General features: G+C 48.3%; 1 protein-coding gene across 5 annotated transcripts in view; it reads left to right on the top strand.

The window, feature by feature from the left end:
* DNAH9 (dynein axonemal heavy chain 9) overlaps positions 1 to 14004 on the top strand; it is an 85295-nt gene that overhangs the window by 27705 nt on the left and 43586 nt on the right. For all 5 annotated transcript variants that reach the window (XM_053994992.1, XM_053994993.1, XM_053994994.1 and 2 more), the window contains 3 exons: positions 437 to 577; positions 2729 to 2899; positions 3895 to 4017. In XM_053994992.1, coding sequence (XP_053850967.1) covers positions 437 to 577; positions 2729 to 2899; positions 3895 to 4017 — 435 coding nt within the window. The remainder of the gene's footprint in view (positions 1 to 436; positions 578 to 2728; positions 2900 to 3894; positions 4018 to 14004) is intronic.

Here is a 14004-nt window from a genome sequence, read left to right as displayed (position 1 = left end):
GCCCTGATGGCTTTGTGGCCAGTGTCTATTGTTGAAATGGGCCCCCAGACAGGTAATAATAATAGACTCCATGTATTACAGAAGGTTGATTAATAATCTTTATTAAGAAAACCATTGCTCTTTTTTATACCTTAGTTTGCTACAAGTGGAATTGACTGGTCCTTTAGTTAGAACACCATCGCCATCGGTTCATTAAGAAACCACCCTTTGGTAAACAAATTTTCATAACACATTCCACATGTCCACAGTATCAGGTGTAGCAAGTTAAGAATTGTTCCTCATTCTTTTCTCCGATCTTTTCACAGCACGATGCCCGGGAAATTTATCTGCTGCTCTCCGTGGCCAGAGAGCTGCTGCCCCGCGTGCCCGCTGTGCCAGGGCTGCAGGCACTGCCCAGGGCCGTGGTGACAGGGATTGTGCCGTGCTTCCCTTGCAGGTGCAGGAGTTTAAGGCGACAGAAGGCAGGATTAACGAGGCCAGGGAGCAGTACAGGCCCGCGGCCTGCCGCGCCGCCATGCTCTACTTCACCATGACCGAGCTGCACGCCGTGCACCCCATGTACCAGTTCTCCCTGAAGGTACCTGCCCTCCTGCCCTCTGCTCCTGGGGTCCATAAAATCAGAATTGCCCTCACGGTGTCCCAGAATCGCACACGGTTGGGGTTGGAAGGGGTTTAAAGCCCATCCTGTTCCACCCCTTCCTGTCCCACGCCTTCCGCCACCCCAGGTTGCTCCAAGCCCTGCCTACAAAAAGTTGCAGCTTTAATATTCTGTGAAATGGGAAACTTTTCTTTTTGTCGTGTAAGAAAGGTGTTTTGGGGGATGGAGGGTTAAAGGAGCATTCTGGTCTACAGCTCCTTCCAAACGATTTCTTACCTTGACAAGTGACCTGGAAAAAGGAATTGAGGAGCGACTACAAAATGTTGAGCCTCACCCACAAAGAAGCTTTTCCTCCTGATAGCTGTGACTCGTTTGTTGCAGTAATTTTATCAGAAAAAAACGTACAGAATATCTTTTTGTGCCTTTTGAAAGATTCATCCCTCTCACATACATAATAGATACGGGGGTTCCTGAGGTTTCACCTTTAATCTGTGCCTCCCATAGTTAGTTTGTTTTATGTTTTCCAGTGAACATTAGCAGCGTGTATAAATACATGGAAAATTATTGGGGGAAATGCTTTTATCTAATAAATTTTGATGACAGGTCATAAAACATTGTGTAAAGATGCACAGGGATGATTTTAGAATACTTGCCACACAGCTGGGAGCCCATTATAAATTAGAACACAAAGATTTATGTGCCGCTCTGCAGCATGTTTTAACACAATTTAAAGAAACGTTAAGCAGGAAAATGCATTCTGCAATTATTTAATAATGCATTCAGTATCAGTGTTACTTTAATTTGTTGAGGCATCATTTTTCCTTTGTAGAACCCTAAAAATAAGGCTGCCAGCACGGTCATGCCTTGTCCAGTTGGTGCCATCAGTGTGTATCGGCCTGGTTATTTCCTTTAGCTGGGCCCAGCACTCGGAGCCTTTGCATTGCTAAACAGGGCTTGGGGTTTATGCTCTTGTTAATTTTCTTTTTCCAGCTGCACTTGATAATTTGCTCATGCTTTTAATTGGGATGACTCTGAAAGTTTTTTTTGTCTTTTCTCATTTAGATCAGAAATGTTGTTGCAATAGTCCTTAACCTCTTCTATAAGAGGGTTGTTCTCAATGCAGACACCCACCCTTGAGGGGACTTCAACGACTGCTTCAGCTCACTGCTCCCTGCCCTCCTCAGCCAGCCCTTTGCTGGATCCAGACAGAAAAACACTCTTGGGATTTTAAATTTTTTTTTATTTTTAATTATTTATTTTGAGGAATTGCTCTTCTCCAAGTTGAAATATTTGTGCAGTGGGAGATGTACTTTCCTCCTCTGCTCCACTCTGCTAAGACCCCAGCTGGAGTAGTGTCCAGCTCTGGGGTCCTCAGCACAGGAAAGGTGTGGACATGGTTGAGCAGGTCCAGAAGAGGCAATGGGGATGATTCAAGAGCCCCTCTATGGAGCCAGCTGGGAGAGCTGGAGAAAACTCCATGGAGACCTCAGAGCCCCTTCCAATGCCTAAAGGGGCTCCAGGAGAGCTGGAGAAGAGCTGGGGACAAGGGATGGAAGGACAGGGCACAGGGAATGGCTTCCACTGCCAGAGGGCAGGGATGGATGGGAGATTGGGCAGGAATTCTTCCCTGAGAGGGTGGGGAGGAGCTGGGATGGAATTCCCAGAGCAGCTGTGGCTGCCCCTGGATCCCTGGAAGTGTTTGAGGCCAGGTTGGACGGAGCTTGGAGCAGCCTGGGATGGTGGAAGGTGTCCATGGCAGGGGTGGAACTGGACGTGCTTGTGTTGGAGTTCTTCCCCACGGAAACCATTCTGGAGTCTGTTTCCTCTGGGAGCTCCACTCTCTGCTGGCTCCACACTTGCAGAGGAAGTGGCTGTGTCATCCCAACAGCAGCACGCTGGGCACAGACACATCTCCTGTACCCTTGTGTGGCAGTTCCCTGTGCCCTGGGGATGACATCCCTGGGATGTCACCACTGCCAGGTGTCCCTGAGGAGCAGCCACAGGCAGAGCCAGGGGCTGCTCGGTCTCTGTGTGCTCCCTGAGTTGGCATCACTGTGACACCTCAGAGGCACCCAGGGGCGTGCAAAGGGCATCTCCCACTCCCCCTTCCCTCCGTGTCTCCCCTCCCAGGCGTTCCACGTGGTGTTCCAGAAGGCCATGGAGAGGGCAGCTCCTGCTGAGAGCCTGGCAGGGCGGGTGCTGAGCCTCACGGACAGCATCACCTTCTCCGTGTTCCAGTACACGGCCCGGGGGCTCTTCGAGAGGGACAAACTGACCTTCAGTGCCCAGCTCACCTTCCAGGTACCAGCACCACCCCGGGCACCTTGTGTGCCAGGCTTCACTGCCAGAGCAGCCCGTGCAGGGGCTCCAGGCTTGACTGTCTTCTCTGGGACTCACAGAATCACTGAGGCTGGAAAAGCCCTCCCAGCCCAGTGAGTCCACCCTGATCCCCACCCTGTCCCCAGCCCAGAGCTCTGAGTGCCACCTCCAGGAATTCCTTGGACACCTCCAGGGATGGGCACTCCAAACCTCCCTGGGCAGTTCCAATCCCTGAGCCCCCTTTCCATGGGGAAATTCCTGCTGATTCCACCCTGAGCCTGCCCTGGCCCAGCCTGAGGCCATTCCCTCTCCTCCTGTCCCTGTTCCCTGGAGCAGAGCCCGACCCCCCCGGCTGTCCCCTCCTGTCAGGAGCTGTGCAGAGCCACAAGGTCCCCCCTGAGCCTCCTTTGCTCCAGGCTGAGCCCCTTCCCAGCTCCCTCAGCTGCTCCTCACAGGATTTATTCCTGCCAGTAGCAGGCACAGATGCCGGGTTGGATTTGAATTACGCTGACAAAGGTTATTTGAGAAATTCCTGCTTGCAGGACATGCAGAAGATGGCAAAGCAAACGGGCCTGGAAGGGCTCTTGCACTGAACCTAAAGAAGTGCTTGCTGCAGAGCTGCTGGCCCATGTCCATGGTGTTTGTATAATTTCTATTTTTTTTTTGTACAATCTGGCTCTGCTGCCAGGGCCTTCTCCTCAGGGTGCTCTCCACCCACATGGAACTCAGCCTTTACCACATAGTTTTCCCAACTTTTTTCCTGTCCTCTTGCCAATCTCCACACTCATTCCTGGTCCTCTTTTGGGACACCCAGAGCACTTACAAGCTGTGTCCATCACACCTCTCCAGCACGGGGCACTCCGTACATTTCAGCCACACGTTTTTGAAGCACTTTAATTGAATAAATAATCTGCTGGATTTTGTTGCTGCTCTGGATCCTGGCTGCTCTAGGAGATCTTGTTTGTTTGGAATTACAGATACTTCTGATGAATAAAGAAATCGACCCAGCAGAACTGGATTTCCTGCTCAGATACCCAGCACAGCCCGGAGTCACGAGCCCCGTGGAGTTCCTGTCTGACCATTCCTGGGGAGGAATCAAGGTACCTGATCCACAGGAAACCAGCTCCCCTTATCTCCTCTAAAAACCCTTCAGAGGGTCCTTGTGGCATTAGGTGAACAAGGTCTGCCTTTGAGGGGCCACAGGCATGGGGAGTTCTGCAAGTCCAACACGGATTTTGAGGGCTCTTCCTATGCCCTCATGTGTGTCCCCAGGAAGATGGTTCTTCCCTCTGAGATTTAGGCTTCTCCCTGTTAGACCAGGCTGAGAATACCCTCAGGGGTTTGTGGCTGTGGTTTGTAAAGGACATGGAGCTGCCCCTGTGTTTGGAAATAATTGGGAATTTCTGCAGGGATGTGCTGGGGTTGGAGCTGTGACAGATGCCAGACCTGCAGGGAAATTCTGTCATGGGAATGGCACCAGCCATGTGTTTGGAGTGAGAAGGGAGGAAAAGCACCCCAAAAAGATGAGAATTATCCCACACTTGCTCCTCTTTGTCAACAAATGGAAATTGTGCTGCCTTTGGACCTGATTTATCAGGGTGGGGTTTGTTTTCTGAAAAGGATCCAAATATTCTCCACCTTGGGCCTGTTCATTCCCACCTTGCTGGAACTGGGATTGTGTCTCCTGTCTGGCTGTGGTGCTGGTCAGTCTCTGGCACCTGTGGTTGTGAGTTTGTGGGCCCCAAGTTGGGCAACTCCCTGGGGGCTCCCCTGGCAGGGGAGACCCTCCTGGAGCAGCTCTGTGTCAGGAACCAGAGATGCATTGGACTTTTTCTGTCTTCAGCTTCTGTTTATTGTTATCAAAACTTCAGCACTGTCTGCACCAGACTCTGTGTGCAGGAAAAACAGCACAAAAATGGCCAATGACCTCGTGTTACAAGGCCTTTTAATCAAAAACTAAGCTACCTAATTAAGAAGTGACACCTAAATTATTTCCCTTTCTAACCCAATAACTGACCCCTACAGACCCACAATGAGGATTTTTCTGCCCAATTACAAGATACCACCCAAACCCAAGAAGAAGAAGATAGGAGAATGGAACTCAAGACAACACCCTGTACCCTCCATCTTGAACCCATCTATAACATACTAAAAATCCTAAGACCTAAATTTCTCACCCGTGTGACACACTACACTACTCTCTACAACCTCCACAATCTATTTCACACTTTTGTGGTTTCTGGTTTACCTTGAGGCTTTGGAAGTTTTCTCCATGAATGAAGGTCAAAGTCAGTGCTCCCCTGGGGGTCAGGACACCCCAGAGCAGAGAGAGAAATATTCCCAGTGCCCTGGGTTTCCACATGTGGTGATGTGAGAATGAGTTTTATTTACAGCATGTTTTCTCTGTGGGACGTGAGGACACGGGTTGGTGCTGGGTTGATGGTTGGACGTGGTGATTTTAGAGGTTTTTTCCAACCTTTATGATTCTGTGACTCCTGCAGGTGGTACAATCCCCAAACACACACCTGCTGGGTTTGCACGGAGTTTTCTTTGTGAGGTCACCACTGCTGTGCTGCCAGTCCCCCTCCATGGGGCTGAAATGGCCTTTCCTCTTCCCTCCGTGGTTCCCTTCACCGCGAGCCCTTCCCACTCAGCCTCCTCTTCCCCACTGGAGGGGCTTTGTGGAATCTGTGGTGCTGCTGTGCATGGGAAGGTTTCCAGGTGTGCTGCACACCTCAGGTGTCCTCAGCCTGCACTCAACAGCCCCAGGAACTGCCCAAGAGTCACTGCCCAGTCATCTGCACTAATTTTATGGATTTCAGGGCTTTCTGATAGTGAATTCTGCATTATCAGATACCAAATACCTTTCAGATTGTCTTTTGTGATGACTGTACTATTGATTTTGCTGTAAATAATATGGTTGGTGTCAACTTTTATTAGTGTTTGTGTTGATGTCTGTTGGTTTATTAACCTCTGAGGTTTTGGCAATTCTAGTTACTTGAGGCATGGGTTTAGTAAAATAATATTTTGTCACAGACTGCTATAATTAGGTTAATTAGTCATGGATTCTACACAGTTCATTAGCAGGCTAAAATCTCCTTTTCTTATATCAAGAAGATTAAATGCTACAATAAATTGTTTCTTCAACAAAGCTTGAATGAAGTACACTTCAAATTTATATTTCAAATTCAAAGTGAAATTTAGCATTCTGCTGATTTTTCACAGAAACATTGCAAATGCTCCAGCCCAAAGGACTCCTTTTGCCACGGGGTTCTGGCCAAGATAGTGCCAAAAGAAATCAATATTGATATTTGTGGCCCATTCTGAGCCTCCCACTTTGGGCACATTAACTTCCAAGGAAACCTCATTAAATGTTGAGGGTTCTGGGCATGCAACTGGCCTTGTGTGACTTGACTTATTATTTATTGTTGGGGGTTGATTAATAATATATAGAGGCCAATAATCCTTTGCAGTTGCTTGGCTGTTTGCAGCTCGTGGTGCTGGAGCGTCTCATTTAGGAAGCACTCATTTATGATTTAGTTTTCCAGCTTCTTTCAAGTTCAGCACAAAGTTTCACAGAGCCTTTTGCTGTAACCTGTGTGCCAGGGAAGTTTGGTATTCACTCCTGGATGAAGAAACCCACGGCCCTGGCCAGAAGGAGGTGGTTTGTAGGGAAAGGTAATAGCTTTAATTATATCTGCTGAGAGACCTGGGGAAATAGGCACATTTCAGGCTCTTTGGTGCTTCTTTAAAGCTGAAACAGCAATCGAATTCGAGCTAAAGGCTGAGAAAAGCTGCTCTGAGCTTGCCTTGGTTCTGTTCATCAGTCAGACGTGTGGGAGGGAATGGCACCTGTGGAGGAGCTTTGCCTGGCTCTGGAGCAGGGGAGATGTTAGCAAAGGGCACAGTCATTGCCTCAGTGCCACTCCTGCCTGTGGGTTATTGAGTGTTAGCTGAGAGCAGGAAGGGCACAGAATTTTGTCATTTAATTAAAGCAGTGCCTTTGCTGACTCCCTGGCTCTGCTGCTCAGTGGAGTTGGTCATTTCAGTCCTAAGGCCTCTCATTTGCAGGGGCTTAGCAGTGATCCCTCGAGAAGGCAAAAGTGTTCTTTTGTTCCTGTAATGAGGTTTTCTGTCTCTTTTCAATTTCCTTTATTGCAGCCTGTTGTGCTGTTCTCCCCCTCTGTGCTCCCAGAGTCTGCCTTGAAAGTTTTGATTTCTGTTGGTCCTTCTGAAAGCATTTTCTGTGTCCGTGCACAGCTGGCCATGTTTCCTGGCTTGGCTGGTGGTTTCCTCACCAGTAGATGTGTGGACACACCTTAGGGCACAGTGCTGCTGCTGCATGTGCCAGGTGCAAAAGCCATTTGGGAATTCTCGCTGTGTGGTTGAATTAGCACAGAATCCATGCAGAGATTGTCCTCTGGAGGGTGAGTATTCTCTGAATTCATCTCTGAGTTGTTGCCCTGTGGTCCTTTGAACCTTGTGTGAAGGCAGGCTGCCCTGTTGAGCTGTTCTTGGTTATCCCCAGGGCAAGGACAGACAGCTCCTGTCGTGGCTCTTCTCTGAGCATGATGTTGAAATGATATAATTTGGTTTTAGGGTCTTCTTTAGTGTCTTTGCTTGGTCTTTCAGACTGTATCCAGATTAAGCAGCAAGATGAGCCAGCAGTTGTTTGCTGCCCTGGCAGCACCTGACTGCACACAGTGAAACTCCCCTGAGCCCCCAAAGCAGAGCCACCTCACCTCCCTGCAAATGCAGGTGAACCTGGTGGGAAGAAATGCTGATGTCTGACTCCAGTTCAGAAGGCTGAATGATTTCTTTATTATAACTATGCTAGAATACATTAATATACTATTTAAAGGAGATACTAAAACTACAAACCTACTTTTCTAACTCCCATCTCTAACTCACAACTCGTGCCCCTCTCTGAGAGTCCAGCCACATGTGGGTTGGATTGGCCACCAGGCTCAAACAATCCTCACCAGAATCCAACCAAGCAATCACCCCAGGTAAACAATTCTCCAAACACATTCCACATGGGAAAAACAAGGAGCAGAAATAGAAAATGTTTTCTCTTTCTTTCTCTCTGTGCTCCTCTATGAACAAATCCTGAGAGAGAGAAGAATGTGCCTGCCACAGGCAGCCCTGCAGTGTCCTGCCCTGGGTTGTGCCCAGCCACTTCCTGAGAGCAGGAGAGCTCACCAAAGCCTAAGATGAGCCAGCAGGACACTGGCTAATTGTGTGGCTCACCCTGAGCTGTGCCTGGCCACCTCCTGGAGGCACAGCCTGAGGAGCAGATCAGCAGGGAGGGAGCAGCACCTTCCCCTCGCTGTGCTGGGCTCTGAGACCCAGGCAGAAACTCCTTCAGCCCATGTCTGACCCAGCCTTACTCTGGAGCAGCCCTGTGGCTGTGGGTTTAGGCCTGAGTTTAGACCCTGTGCCCATCAGTGGCTCAGGCACAGCCTCACACAGGGCACGGTCACACCTTCTGCCCACAGCAGGGGTGCAGCAGAGCCCTGGCTGTGTGCCTGGCACAGACCACCCGAGCATCCCCTGGGCAAGCTGGGCTCTTCTCCAGCTTCCCCACTGCTGATGGAGCCACTGGCTGTGCCCTCGTGGTCTTCAAAACCAAAACTTTTTGCTTTTGGCCAAAGGCAGGAGGTGAGGGTTGTTCTGGGGGTTGTTCCCCCCTGCATGCCGAGTTCTCCCAGCTCCAGCTCCTCCACGTTGCCCTGTGGCTCCCCGTGGGTGCACGTGGCTGTCCCCGTGTCCGGCTGTTGCCAGGAGCCTCGGCTGGCTCCTGGGAGCTGGAAATGTGCATTTCCCCAGCCTGATTTCCTTTGTGATGTTTCCTGCAGTGCCTCTTCAGCGCTGAATGCAGATGTGTCCCACGGGATAAGTGCAGCGAGTTAATGCACAGCAGGAGTACACCTGGCCAGCCTGGATTACTTCTTAGCCCAATCATTTCCCTCATCTTTTTCTGAAGAGGAAGAATTTTCATTATGTAGATATGAAAACGCCACTGAAAGGGCATTGTTTAATAAATGTGATGTTGAATAATGAGCTCTAAATACTGAATGCAGCTTTCGAGGAGGAGAACAGCCCTAGACAAAGTCGTATATTAACTCCATATTTATAATTTTGCAGAATGCAGATGATAGGATTGCGTATGTGGCTTATGAGATAAAATACCAAATCATATATTTTGCATCTAAGAAAACTGGATTTTTTTTTTTTTTTTTGACAAAAGAACAAAAATCGCTCTTCCAACTTTCACTTCTTGTACTTTTTAGATGAGGAAATTTTTCATTCTTCTCCAAGATTCATTGTGGCACAATCTGCTGCATACATTGTGCTCTCTGTGCATATGCAATGTCCTTTGATCAGGCTGGTCAGACACGAAAGGCTCGCAGCTCACAGCTTCCCTCCTACATCCAGAATTATTATAGTGCCAGAAAATCATAGTGTTAATTAAATATCTTCCATTAACTCAGTTCTTCAGATGTACAGCCTTTTAGAGCATCTTTGATAGAAAAACATTGATTGTGACACTTCAATGGGCATTTATCTGCTCTCATCTAGAAGTTTCCTAAGGACATTCTTCTGTCCTCTGTATCAAGTCTCGGAGAAATATTCCCAATGTCTCACAGAAATGCTACTTGAGAAGGTTTTACCTTTTTTTCTCCCCTTTTCTTTTCTAACCTGCTGGCTAACGATCTGATGCTTATCTGAAATATGGCAGAGATTGTGATCGCATCAAATATTTAAGGACGCACTTTGTCGGTTTGATTGCAGAGTGGAAATTGAGTTTTTCTGGATGCTCTAAGCCTCTGACTTTCCCTCTCAATCCTCCCTGATACAAAGCCTGCTGTCGTCTGAGCATTTGGAGTGTAAAAGCCTCTTCACCCTCTAAATGGGAGGAAAGGGAAGCAATGGCTTCATCCTGCCCTTGGGTCACACCAACCCCAGGCTGGGGCAGAGGGGCTGGAAAACTGGGAAAGGCCCTGGGGGTGCTGGAGACAGAGCTGTACATGAATCCAGGTGTGCCCAGGTGGGCAAGAGGCCAGTGGCACCTGGGCTGTGGCAGCAGGGCCAGGGCAGTGCCCGTTGCCTGTGCTGGCACTGCTGGGGCACCTCCAGTGCTGGGGACAGCTCAGGACAGGAAGGACATGGAGGGGCTGGAGCGTGTCCAGGGAAGGGATGGAGCTGGGAAAGGGCTCAGCCTGGAGAAAAGGAGGCTCAGGGGGAACTTCTGGCTCTGCTCAACTCCCTGACAGGAGGGGACAGCTGGGGGGTCGGGCTCTGCTCCCAGGGAACAGGGACAGGAAGAGAGGGAACAGCCATGTGGATGTGGCATTTGAGGACCTGATCCTCTTAGAGGTCCTTTTTAACCTAAACAATTCTCTGATTCAGTGCTGAAGGACGTGTTGGAGCTCCTCTTTGTGTGACAGAGCCCTCTCCCTGGTTCCTTTCCCTGCCTCTGGTGGTTCACGTGAGGAGCTGTGGAGATTGCAGACCCAGTGCTCAGCTCAACTCTGACTGGCAGTGACCTCTGGGTAAAAACCAGAGCTCTCCCTGGGTTGGGGAACGTGAGTTGGCCTTTTTTGGAGGCTCTCATGGCCTGTGTTTCATTCCCACAATGTGAGCACAGAGCATCAGTGCACCCCAGTACCCCAACAGGAGCCCTGGGGCCACCCTCTGCCCTTCGCTCAGACGCCTGAAAACACAACTGTGAGAAGAGATTGAGCAGAGGGAAAGGGGAAAAGTTCTGTCTGAGGACCTCAAGACTGAGAGGCCAGGAAGGTCTGCTCTCCAAGAGTGTCCTCTGGAAGGGAAAAAGCAGTTGGCTCCCTGTGTCAGAAAAGAGAAGAAATGTGCAGGAAATATTCACAGCAGGCAGTGGACCCTGAGAGCTTCCCACCTCTCAAGAGGACACCTGGAACAGCTGCTCCAGCTGAATCCTGACTTCTTGCAGACCATGGGATGTATTTTCTCTTTCAGTTTTGCTGTGCATTGGACCATTTGGGATTTATAACAACCAAATCCAGGAAAGTTTTCAGAAATACACAAGTAGCAACTTTCAGCTGCCCTCGGGGATCCATGCCCAGCTTCTGGTGCTGGCTGTGTGTCCCTGATTGCTGAGAGGCATCCAAGAGTGAAGAGGAAAGATGGAAAGCATGGCTTGGGAGAAGAGCCTGACTTTGCAAGGCCCGTTCTCAAACCCACTTGAACAACCTTTTTAGAAAATGCAGAGAAAATGTCAACATGAACCCATCTGGGAAACATCTCAGGCAAAACGAGGAAAACATGGTGGGTGGCTGTAAGCAAGGAGAATACAAAGATTGTGACTAAGTCTCATTTCCTTTACTGACCTTTCCCATCAAGTGGAGCTGGCTCTAAGAACGCACTGCTCGGAAGGAGATGAGTGCTGAAGCCATTGTTCCCCAGCTTATGATTTTTCACTGGAAATTTTCTGAGGAAAGGTGCTGAGCTCCGACCCATCGCTCATCAGACTGCTTGTGGTGTCCACCCTGCATGTTGTGATGCCCTGGGACCCTGCAGATGAACAGGGTGGGTTTGTACAGCGATGTGGTGAGGCTCTGCACACCTCCTGTCCCCATTAAAATGTAGAAGCAGGAGTTTGAAGGGAGACAGGGGCATACAGTGCCTTGAGCTTGTCAGTCAGCTTTTATGAAAGAAATAAGGAGGGTTAAAATAACATTTTTGTGCTGAAAGTTGATTGAAGCTTGGCAAACCCCATCAAATCTTTATTTTCACCTTGGTAGAGATTTTTCTTATGAGTTAAATTATTCAGGTAGGGCGGCTAAACAGAAAATAACACCTTCAGTGTATGAATAATACAGCCCAAAACCCAGGATGGGAGAGACTGTAAATAATCCATCATCTGCTACATTAATTCCTCTAGTTAACAGTAGTATTTAAATGGAGCAATTCATCTGCCTGTACGTCTTTTTCCTGAATGATCCAATCTATCAATTGAGGCCAGGTGCAGCTCTGGCTTTGCCATTCTTCCAGGAGCTGTCATTTTCCAGCTGTGGGGATGCTGTTTTTCCTAAAGACTCCTGGGCCAGCTACAGAAAATGAAAGAAAGGAATTATGAATGTTAGCTGAAATGTGCCCATGGACAGTGTAAGACCTTTACAAAGCGCTTGGGGGATCACAGAATTGTAGGGTCGGGAAGGTTGGAAAAGATCTTCAAGATCCTCGAGTCCAACCTTCCCCTGAATCCCACCATGGTCACCAGCCCCCACCACAAAATTCACCCACGAGCCACTCCAAAGCCCTCAAGCCCACCAAGGACCTCTGTGGATCTCTGCTTAAAATGTGTGTAACTCAATTCATAAATTCCACAGCTCCTTAACTCTGCAAGTGCAATCGTGACTAATCACCAGGATTTAATCATCTCACCAATTATTAGAACTGGGAGAATATGAAATATCATTTCTTTCCAGTGTTGTCAGGTTGTGTGATTTTTGTAGAGAGACGTTTGATGTTCAGTGTGTTCCCTACAGAATGTAATTTTTTAAAGCAGAGGCACAAGTTTTTTTTAAAGAAAAGCAAGATATGTTAATAAAAACTGAAAGTAAAAACCAGATATAAGCTGAAGCCTCAAATGGTAATGATAGCTCTTACGAAAACCCTCAACTTCCTTTATTTTGATTTTCTTCTGTCTTTTAAAATGCAGTCCTGTGGCTGCTGGGGAGGTGGTTACAGACTGGGTGTTAGGAGTGTTCTGACAGCTCTGCCTTTACTGGCTCTGTTTTATTTTCACCCTGTTTGTGTCAGTACAGGGCTCAGCAATGAGGTGATTTTGTCCTGCCAGAGCTGTTCTCTAGCCAGGTGACTCTGAGGAGGGGTGATTTAATTATGGAAGTATTTTAAAATGCAAAACAATATCTTTGGGTTTTTTTTGTTTTTTTTTTAAAGGACTGAGGGTTTTTTCAGAACTGAGGGGAAGACAACATGGGGTTAACATCTGTGTTTGGGTTATTTCAAGGTTTTATAACATCTTATGAAGCAACACCTAAACTTGAGGCCAGTTTGAGCAGATGGCTTCCCTAGAACAGTTGCCTTTAGTGATCAGAGCAAGTGTTCCCTCTAATAAATGTCCAGAACTTGTTGTGCTGTGTCTGGCAGCAGGAGATTCCTCATGTGCAGCAGCAGTGACAGCAGCCCTGTGGAGCTGTTCTCTTCTCCAAGGACTCCTCTGGACTCGGAGGGTTTCCTCTCCTCCCTGTCCCCACCCCAAAGATCCCCCCCGTTCCCTCGGATCCTTGGCCGTGTGTGGAGAACACTCCCAGGCTCTGTGGTGGCATCCAGGATTCCTGTCCCGCAGGCAGTGCCTGATCCATGCTGTGTTTCCCGGGAGAGCTCTGCCTCTGGGGATGTGTGAGCCCCACGGAGCTGCTGACGCTCCAGCTCCACAGAAACGCTGCTTCTCACTGACACCAGAGCTGTCAGAGAAACCCGAAGTGATAAAGCAACTTGTCTGTGACTCACTGAACGAAAAACCACTTTCTCTGAGAAGATGGTGGATCCTCTCCCTGACATGGTATGGAGAGCCCTGTTTTGCTGGAAAAGTCTCATTTTGAGATACGAAAGCCCCTCCTGTTTCCATCCACCAGAGGTGATCACAGTGTGGGCTGCAAAGACAAGAGCTCCAGTCCTCCAGCCCTTTGGATCATTTTCTATTTTCACCAATATTTTTTGTCTTTCTCAATTTCCATGACAACTCTAAGTGACAAAAGTACTTTTCATTATGTGGACAAAAATAGATAGCCTGCACAGGTTGATGTGCAGTTCCCATCTGCTGCCCCAATGTACCACTCCTGCCTGGGAACAGGGATCCTTCAGTGCTGGACTAAGTTTCTTGGAAAAATTCACAACAGGGGTATTGAAAAGCAATTAATATTCACAGAAAGATTACTGATCGAGAGACCTTTCACTCCACTGGCTTTTAAATAGAAGCATCTCCCATTAATACCATCACTCCTAATAAATGCTGTTAACATTGTTGGCTAATGACAATTTTAGTGTTTATTTATATAATACAGAGGTTTTATTTG

This window comes from Vidua macroura, chromosome 19 (assembly GCF_024509145.1).
Source record: "Vidua macroura isolate BioBank_ID:100142 chromosome 19, ASM2450914v1, whole genome shotgun sequence".
In the NCBI taxonomy this organism is placed as follows: Eukaryota; Metazoa; Chordata; class Aves; order Passeriformes; family Viduidae; genus Vidua; species Vidua macroura.
This window is presented reverse-complemented; position numbering and strand designations above follow the sequence as displayed.